At 45.1% G+C, this 10000-nt stretch overlaps 1 protein-coding gene across 2 annotated transcripts in view; it reads left to right on the top strand.

The window, feature by feature from the left end:
- Nucleotides 1–274: 274 nt before the first annotated feature.
- Nucleotides 275–10000, top strand: part of eif4e2rs1 (eukaryotic translation initiation factor 4E family member 2 related sequence 1) — a 13040-nt gene continuing 3314 nt past the window's right edge. Inside the window, exons 1-5 of one of the 2 annotated variants that reach the window (XM_079848389.1) lie at nt 275–293; nt 918–962; nt 1425–1524; nt 5464–5598; nt 5684–5788. In XM_079848389.1, coding sequence (XP_079704515.1) covers nt 283–293; nt 918–962; nt 1425–1524; nt 5464–5598; nt 5684–5788 — 396 coding nt within the window. In that variant the 5' untranslated portion in view covers nt 275–282. Of the gene's footprint in view, nt 294–719; nt 795–917; nt 963–1424; nt 1525–5463; nt 5599–5683; nt 5789–10000 lie in introns of those variants that run through there. The other variant, XM_079848390.1, reaches the window with a different exon arrangement.

Raw genomic sequence — 10000 nt, 5'->3', positions numbered from 1 at the left:
GTGTAGATCATGTGTGTCTCATCCGTCACCGTCAACACACTGACCTCAACAACAATACAGGTCACACAGACAGGAAATACACAGCAGAGACACTTCCTGCTTCAACACACACACACACACACACACACACACACACACACACACACCTGGGTCGGCTTTCAGCTGAAATTGCAGTTACTTGTGTTTGGAATAATTGTTGTTTAATGTTATTGTAAATATTCTGTTAGTATTTCATATTTCACTCTAATCTGGCCAGAGTTCGCCATCATCATTCTGAAGCGAATGAGCTTCGAGTGAGTTTTGAGTTTTGAATGAGCAAAGTGTTCATGGATTTTGGGAAATATGCTTATTGAATCCATTTGTGTGAAAACAATGACACTGATAGTGTGTTCGTGTAGAGTTAGTTCTGTTCCACCGGATATAGGAAGAGCTCTGGTCACGTGGCCTCAGTATTGACGCTTCTTAGCTATTAAAAAGAAAGTTCAAAATGTTGTTTGTTAAATGTTTCCAACACGTTTTTTCTTGGTTATGTGAACGTTAAGGGAACGAACGTCCAATCAAAACATTTCAGAAAAAAATATGCTAACAGTTCGAGAGCATTATTAAAGACCAGCTAATAACTAAACTTTATATTAACGTTACTGGAGGAACTTTTGTTCATAACTTGCCAGAACATTAGCTAAAGTTCTGGACGTTTCTCTTGTAGCTTCGGTAAAACGCGATTCGTCCCGTCGTGTTGTCTCTCGGATGCCGTATATGACTCCCGCGCATGTGCAGTGAGAGAGTTTGCTTCAGTCAGTGTAGCATGCTTTGAGTTTCTCTGCTGTTTGAATGAAAGACACTAACTTGTGATTGAATTATATTATTACTATTGTTATCATAACTATTATAACGCAGCTTTATATACGCGTTTATAGGAAGAAGAAGGAAGAAAGACAAAGCGGAATGAATCAGTTTGAACAGTAAGTTAGCGGCTAACGGCTAATTGACCATTAACCTTTTAACTTATTAACATATAAACAGCTAATGTTACATACACAGATTCACCCGTTTATTGACATTAAACACATAATATGAAATTTAATTCATACTGTAAAATAGCTTTAGTTTATAAAGTAATAATAGTAATAACAGTAAACAAACGATGAGCGTGTTTTTTTATTTATAGATATATCTGTTTATATTTATTTAAATGTTAATGTATATTGATATGTTTATATGTATATAATATACAAATAAACAATGTGTTATGAAAACTCATCACCAAATCAATTTACAAGTAGCCTTTAAAACATTATTTATTATTATTGTTTCAACTATTAGGCTGTAGTTGATTAACATTATTAAATATAGTCCAGTAATGATTTCAGAGATTGTAATGAAATTCTAATTTCTTTAATTAACTGTAAATGTTTTATTTGTAGCCTGAAGGAGGAAGACTGTGGCGAGCAGGAGGAGATGAAGGAGATCAATGACACCGATGGAGGATCAGTAAACAACAACAACAACAACATCAAACGCAAGGTGAGACTGACACACACACACACACACACACTCACACACACGCACTCGAATGTACAGTGGGGAGAGCAAGTATTTGATACACTGCCGATTTTGCACGTTTTCCCACTTACAAAGCATGTAGAAGTCTGTAATGTTTATCATAGGTACTCTTCAACTGTGAGAGACGGAATCTAAAACAAAAATCCAGAAAATCACATTGTATGATTTTTAAGTAATTAATTAGCATTTTATTGCATGACATAAGTATTTGATGCATCAGAAAAGCAGAACTTAATATTTGGTACAAAAACCTTTGTTTGCAGTGACAGAGATCATGCGTTTCCTGTAGTTCTTGACCAGGTTTGCACACACTGCAGGGATTCTGGCCCACTCTTCCATACAGACCTTCTCCAGATCCTTCAGGCTTCGGGGCTGTCACTGGGCAATACGGACTTTCAGCTCCTCCAAAGATCTTCTATTGGGTTCAGGTCTGGAGACTGGCTAGGCCACTCCAGGACCTTGAGATGCTTCTTACGGAGCCACTCCTTAGTTGCCCCTGGCTGTGTGTTTCGGGCCGTTGTCATGCTGGAAGACCCAGCCACGACCCATCTTCAATGCTCTTACTGAGGGAAGGAGGTTGTTGGCCGAGATCTCGCGATACATGGCCCCATCCATCCTCCCCTCAATACGGTGCAGTCGTCCTGTCCCCTTTTCAGAAAAGCATCCCCAAAGAATGATGTTTCCACCTCCATGCTTCACGGTTGGGATGGTGTTCTTGGGGTTGCACTCATCCTTCTTCTTCCTCCAAACACGGCGAGTGGAGTTTAGACCAAAAAGCTCTATTTCTGTCTCATCAGACCACATGACCTTCTCCCATTCCTCCTCTGGATCATCCAGATGGTCATTGGCAAACTTCAGACGGGCCTGGACATGCGCTGGCTTGAGCAGGGGGACCTTGCGTGCGCTGCAGGATTTTAATCCATGACGGCGTAGTGTGTTACTAATGGTTTTCTTTGAGACTGTGGTCCCAGCTCTCTTCAGGTCATTGACCAGGTCCTGCCGTGTAGTTCTGGGCTGATCCCTCACCTTCCTCATGATCATTGATGCCCCACGAGGTGAGATCTTGCATGGTGCCCCAGACCGAGGGAGATTGACCGTCATCTTGAACTTCTTCCATTTTCTAATAATTGCGCCAACAGTGGTTGCCTTCTCACCAAGCTGCGTGCCTATTGTCCTGTAGCCCATCCCAGCCTTGTGCAGGGTTAGGGTTTTATCCCTGGTGTCCTTACACAGCTCTCTGGTCTTGGCCATTGTGGAGAGGTTGAAGTCTGTTTGATTGAGTGTGTGGACAGGTGTCTTTTATACAGGTAACGAGTTCAAACAGGTGCAGTTAATACAGGTAATGAGTGGAGAACCGGAGGGCTTCTTAAAGAAAAACTAACAGGTCTGTGAGAGCCGGAATTCTTACTGGTTGGTAGGTGATCAAATACTTATGTCATGCAATAAAATGCAAATTAATTATTTAAAAATCATACAATGTGATTTTCTGGATTTCTCCATCTCTCACAGTTGAAGAGTACCTATGATAAACATTACATGCTTTGTAAGTGGGAAAACCTGCAAAATCGGCAGTGTATCAAATACTTGTTCTCCCCACTGTACATCTCCTGGTACCCTTCAGTGTGAGCGTACAGAAGTCCTTCATTCACACATGAGCTGATGCTGTGCCTCTCTCGACCTCAGACGCCTTCGTTCCTCAGGTTTTGCTCTCTTCTCCTTAATTTGTAATAACTTTTGGCAGTCTATAGAACTCCTAATGTTTTTCCCGGTGCGACCGATTAGTATTCAACAATAATTGACCATTTTCAGCAGTAATAATCAGTCAGATGTGCGCGTTCAGTTCAGTGCCGCCATCATGGCCGACTTCTGGATCGATGACGTGTAGATCTCATCAAGCGACAAATTCAACCCAATGCACTATTGAAATTGATTTCTGGACATCGGAACGTTATTTTTTTCCGATCAGTGTTAGTGTACATATATTCACAGATGGCACCGATGGTTTAAAAGCTCACATTTAAGTAAGCTATGAAGGGCATGGAGTTTCCGCCGCAGAAACATAAACCCTCACTCTTCCTCGAGGTGGAGCCACGGGTCTGGATCGTGGGCGACTCCATCATCCACAGACTGCACACACACATCTGTGACCAGCGCCTGGACCCGGACCTCGGCCTTCACTGCGAGGTCACCTGGGCCTCCGACAGCACTCTCTGGGAGCATCTTCTCCCAGCGCTGTGCTTCCTCAGGACCACGGCTCCCGAGCCTGACGTCATCGTCGTCCACCTCGGCGGGGACAGCTTGTGTCGGGAGGGCCGCGACCGCCTGGGATTCCTCCGGGAGATGAAGCGCGACCTGTCCGAGTGCTTCCGGCTGTTTCCCGGAGCCAGGGTGGTGTTCTCTGAGATCCTGCCGCGGCTGCGCTGGGAAGGTCAGAGGGCCAGAACGGGCTACGGCGTGGAGTGCAGCCGGCGCTGGATCAACGGGAAGGTGTCCGGCTTCCTGGCTGAGACACAGATGCGACGCGTTCGCCACAGAAACATCAGCTTGCTCCATCTGTGTCGAGACGGGGTCCACCTGAGCCCTGAGGGGAACCAGCGCTTGCTGAGCAACCTCCGGGAAGCCCTGCAGGAGGAGCTCCGGGGATGAAGATGAAGAAGCCATCGACTGTCCTGTAGAGGGCAGCAACAACGGCTCTTTTAAGAGCCACTCACTCGTTCAAATAAAGAGCATCTTTACAAGTGTGTGAAATTCTTTGTGCTTCACATTACTTGAGGTCAAGAATCGGATACTTGTTGTAAACTTAAAATCTCGATTGCTTTGTGAGCATTATGACTGTAGTGGTGAAAACAAACATTTTAATCCTTGTTTCTTGTCCACTGTGGGAGATATGTGTGATGCTATGCTATACATCTTCCCCCTCTCACCTATAGAGGGCGCACACTCGGAGAAATAAACTCTATTAACAATAGAACAACATTCTGATATTTAAATAAACAAATGTAAAAAATATAAGGTGGTAAGTATCGCGCGCTGGTTTCAGTGTTGCAGGCGTGTGCAACTATTTTGGATCTGTGCAACTCTTAAAGTGACAGACACGTTGTTTCTTTCAAATGATTTGCTTTGCCAAATGTCACAAACAATGATAGAAATCTTATGACTTTATAATAAATAAATAAAAATGGAACTTCAAATATGTCAATATAAAATATCTGCATGGAACACAAATAAAATAGATTTGGGTATCAAATATACTTTAAAAACATCTGTTTGCCTTATGTAGCTAAACAATAACTTTTTTTATAAGCATCATGTTAGCAACATGTTAATTGTGTTAGCATTGGCGAGTTTTGCCACTGCAAGCACCACTCATATTTTCTTCAAGAAATGTACATTCTCTCTCTCTCTCTCTCTCTCTCTCTCTCTCTCTCTCACTCTCTCTCACTCTCTCTCACTCTCTCTCACTCTCTCTCACTCTCTCTCACTCTCTCTCACTCTCTCTCACACACACACACACACACACACACACTCTCTCTCTCTCTCTCTCTCTCTCTCTCTCTCTTATATATAAATAACACATTTTCTTAAATATATATATGCATGTGTGTGTATTTATATATAGAAAATAATTATACTCCGCACACACACATGTATTATGTAAACACAAACTTTTATTTTGGATGCGATTAATCGTGATTAATCGTTTGACAGCCCTACTCTCTTACACACACACACACACACACACACACACACACACACACACACACACACACACACACACACACACACACACACACACACACACTCTCTCTCTATCTCTCTCTCTTACACACACACACACACACACACTCTCTCTCTCTCTCTCTCTCTCTCGTGATGTTAATGCAGTGTGTGTGTGTTCAGACGGTGACTCCGGCTCCAGGTGAACACCCGCTGCAGTATAACTACACCTTCTGGTACTCGCGCCGCACACCCAGCAGACCCGCCAACACTCAGAGCTACGAGCAGAACATCCGGCAGATGGGCACTGTGGCATCGGTACGCACGCACGCACACACACACACAAACACTCATCCTCAGCTTCATCACTGCTGTGTGTGTTTCATGTTCACTCTCTCGTCAGGTGGAGCAGTTCTGGAAGTTCTACAGTCATCTGGTGCGACCTGGAGACCTGACGGGACACAGCGACTTCCACCTGTTCAAGGAGGGAATCAAGCCCATGTGGGAGGTGTGTGTGTGTGTGTGTGTGCGTGTGTGTGACTGTATGACTGTTTGTGACTGTGTGTGACTGTATGACTGTGTGTGTGACTGTATGACTGTGTGTGTGACTGTATGACTGTGTATGACTGTGTGTGACTGTATGCCTGTGTGTGTGACTGTATGCCTGTGTGTGTGACTGTATGCCTGTGTGTGTGACTGTATGACTGTGTGTGACTGTATGACTGTGTGTGACTGTATGCCTGTGTGTGACTGTATGCCTGTGTGTGTGACTGTATGACTGTATGTGTGACTGTATGCCTGTGGTTGTGTGTGTGTGTGTGTGTGTGTGTGTGTGTGTGTGTGACTGTATGCCTGTGTGTGACTGTATGCCTGTGTGTGTGACTGTATGCCTGTGTGTGACTGTATGACTGTGTGTGACTGTATGCCTGTGTGTGACTGTATGCCTGTGTGTGTGACTGTATGCCTGTGGTTGTGTGTGTGTGTGTGTGTGTGTGTGTGTGTGTGTGTGTGACTGTATGCCTGTGTGTGACTGTATGCCTGTGTGTGACTGTATGCCTGTGTGTGTGACTGTATGCCTGTGTGTGTGACTGTATGACTGTGTGACTGTATGCCTGTGTGTGACTGTATGCCTGTGTGTGTGACTGTATGACTGTGTGTGACTGTATGCCTGTGGTGTGTGTGTGTGTGTGTGTGTGTGTGTGTGTGTGTGTGTGTGTGTGTGTGTGTGTGTGACTGTATGCCTGTGTATGACTGTGTGTGACTGTATGCCTGTGTGTGTGACTGTATGCCTGTGTGTGTGACTGTATGCCTGTGTGTGTGACTGTATGCCTGTGTGTGACTGTATGCCTGTGTGTGACTGTATGCCAGTGTGTGTGACTGTATGACTGTGTGACTGTATGCCAGTGTGTGACTGTATGCCTGTGTGTGACTGTATGCCAGTGTGTGACTGTATGCCAGTGTGTGACTGTATGTGTGTGTGACTGTATGCCTGTGTGTGTGACTGTATGACTGTGTGTGTGTGTGTGTGTGACTGTATGACTGTGTGTGTGTGTGACTGTATGACTGTGTGTGACTATGCCTGTGCGTGTGACTGTATGCCTGTGTGTGACTATGACTGTGTGTGTGTGTGTGTGACTGTATGACTGTGTGTGTGTGTGTGTGACTGTATGACTGTGCCTGTGTGTGACTATGCCTGTTTGTGTGACTGTATGACTGTATGTGTGTGACTGTATGCCTGTGTGTGTGTGACTGTATGACTGTGTGTGTGACTGTATGACTGTGCCTGTGTGTGACTATGCCTGTTTGTGTGACTGTATGCCTGTGTGTGTGTGTGTGTGTGTGTGTGTGTGTGTGTGTCTGTATGCCTGTTTGTGTGACTATGCCTGTGTGTGTGACTGTATGACTGTGTGTGACTGTATGCCTGTGTGTGTGACTGTATGCCTGTTGGTGTGACCGTATGCCTGTGTGTGTGTGACTGTATGACTGTGTGACTATGCCTGTGTGTGACTGTATGACTGTGTGTGTGTGACTGTATGACTGTGTGTGACTGCCTGTGTGTGACTGACTGTATGACTGTGTGACTGTGTGTGTGTGTGACGGCATGACTGTGTGTGACTATGCCTGTGTGTGACTGTGTGTGACTATGACTGTGTGTGACTGTATGACTGTGTGTGACTGTGTGTGACTGCCTGTGTGTGACTGTTTGACTGTGTGTGACTGTATGACTGTGTGTGGCTATCCCTGTGTGTGTGTGTGTGTGTGTGTGTGTGTGTGTGTGTGTGTGTGTGACTGTGTGTGACTATGCCTGTGTGTGACTGTATGACTGTGTGTGACTATGCCTGTGTGTGTGTGTGACTGTGTGTGACTGACTGTGTGTGTGACTGTATGCCTGTGTGTGACTGTATGCCTGTGTGTGACTGTATGCCTGTGTGTGACTGTATGCCAGTGTGTGACTGTATGCCAGTGTGTGACTGTATGCCAGTGTGTGACTGTATGACTGTGTGTGACTATGCCTGTGTGTGTGACTGTATGACTGTGTGTGACTATGACTGTGTGTGACTGTATGCCAGTGTGTGACTGTATGCCTGTGTGTGTGACTATGCCAGTGTGTGACTGTATGACTGTGTGTGTGACTATGACTGTGTGTGTGACTGTATGACTGTGTGTGTGACTGTATGACTGTGTGTGTGACTGTATGCCTGTGTGTGTGACTATGACTGTGTGTGACTGTATGACTGTGTGTGACTGTATGACTGTGTGTGTGACTGTATGACTGTGTGTGACTATGACTGTGTGTGTGACTGTATGACTGTGTGTGTGACTATGACTGTGTGTGACTGTATGACTGTGTGTGTGACTGTATGCCTGTGTGTGTGTGTGACTATGACTGTGTGTGACTATGACTGTGTGTGTGACTGTATGACTGTGTGTGACTGTATGACTGTGTGTGACTGTATGACTGTGTGTGACTGTATGCCTGTGTGTGACCGTATGACTGTGTGTGTGACTATGACTGTGTGTGTGACTGTATGACTGTGTGTGACTGTGTGACTGTGTGTGTGACTGTATGCCTGTGTGTGTGTGTGTGACTATGACTGTGTGTGTGACTGTATGACTGTGTGTGTGACTGTATGACTGTGTGTGACTATGACTGTGTGTGTGACTGTATGACTGTGTGTGTGACTATGACTGTGTGTGACTATGACTGTGTGTGTGACTGTATGACTGTGTGTGACTGTGTGTGTGACTGTGTGTGTGACTGTATGACTGTGTGTGTGACTATGACTGTGTGTGTGACTGACTGTGTGTGTGACTGTATGACTGTGTGTGACTGTATGACTGTGTGTGTGACTGTATGACTGTGTGTGACTATGACTGTGTGTGTGACTGTATGACTGTGTGTGTGACTATGACTGTGTGTGTGACTGTATGACTGTGTGTGTGACTATGACTGTGTGTGACTGACTGTGTGTGTGACTGTATGACTGTGTGTGTGACTGTATGACTGTGTGTGTGACTATGACTGTGTGTGACTATGACTGTGTGTGTGACTGTATGACTGTGTGTGACTGTGTGTGTGACTGTGTGACTGTGTGTGTGACTGTATGACTGTGTGTGACTATGACTGTGTGTGTGACTGTATGACTGTGTGTGTGTGACTATGACTGTGTGTGTGACTGACTGTGTGTGTGACTGTATGACTGTGTGTGTGACTGTATGACTGTGTGTGACTATGACTGTGTGTGACTGTATGACTGTGTGTGTGACTATGACTGTGTGTGTGACTGTATGACTGTGTGTGTGACTATGACTGTGTGTGTGACTGACTGTGTGTGTGACTGAATGACTGTGTGTGTGACTGTATGACTGTGTGTGTGTGACTATGACTGTGTGTGACTGACTGTGTGTGACTGTATGACTGTGTGTGACTGTATGACTGTGTGTGTGACTGTATGACTGTGTGTGTGACTGTATGACTGTGTGTGTGACTATGACTGTGTGTGTGACTGTATGACTGTGTGTGTGACTATGACTGTGTGTGTGACTGACTGTGTGTGTGACTATGACTGTGTGTGTGACTGACTGTGTGTGTGACTGTATGACTGTGTGTGACTGACTGTGTGTGTGTGACTGTATGACTGTGTGTGTGACTATGACTGTGTGTGTGACTGACTGTGTGTGTGACTGTATGACTGTGTGTGACTGTATGACTGTGTGTGTGACTGTATGACTGTGTGTGACTATGACTGTGTGTGACTGTATGCCTGTGTGTGTGTGTGTGACTGTATGACTGTGTGTGTGACTATGACTGTGTGTGTGACTGACTGTGTGTGTGACTGTATGACTGTGTGTGACTGTATGACTGTGTGTGTGACTGTATGACTGTGTGTGACTATGACTGTGTGTGACTGTATGCCTGTGTGTGTGTGTGTGTGTGTGTGTGACTGTATGACTGTGTGACTATGACTGTGTGTGTGACTGTATGACTGTGTGTGTGACTATGACTGTGTGTGACTATGACTGTGTGTGTGACTGTATGACTGTGTGTGACTGTGTGACTGTGTGTGTGACTGTATGACTGTGTGTGACTGTATGACTGTGTGCGACTGACTGTGTGTGACTGTATGACTGTGTGTGTGACTGTATGACTCTGTGTGTGTGTGACTGTATGACTCTCTGTGTGTGTGTGTGTGTGTGTGACTGTATGACTCTGTGTGTG

The sequence above is a fragment of the Squalius cephalus genome (assembly GCF_949319135.1).
Source record: "Squalius cephalus genome assembly, chromosome: 18".
NCBI lineage: Eukaryota > Metazoa > Chordata > Actinopteri > Cypriniformes > Leuciscidae > Squalius > Squalius cephalus.
The sequence above is the reverse complement of the archived record's forward strand: the minus strand, read 5'-3'. Positions and strand labels throughout refer to the sequence as shown.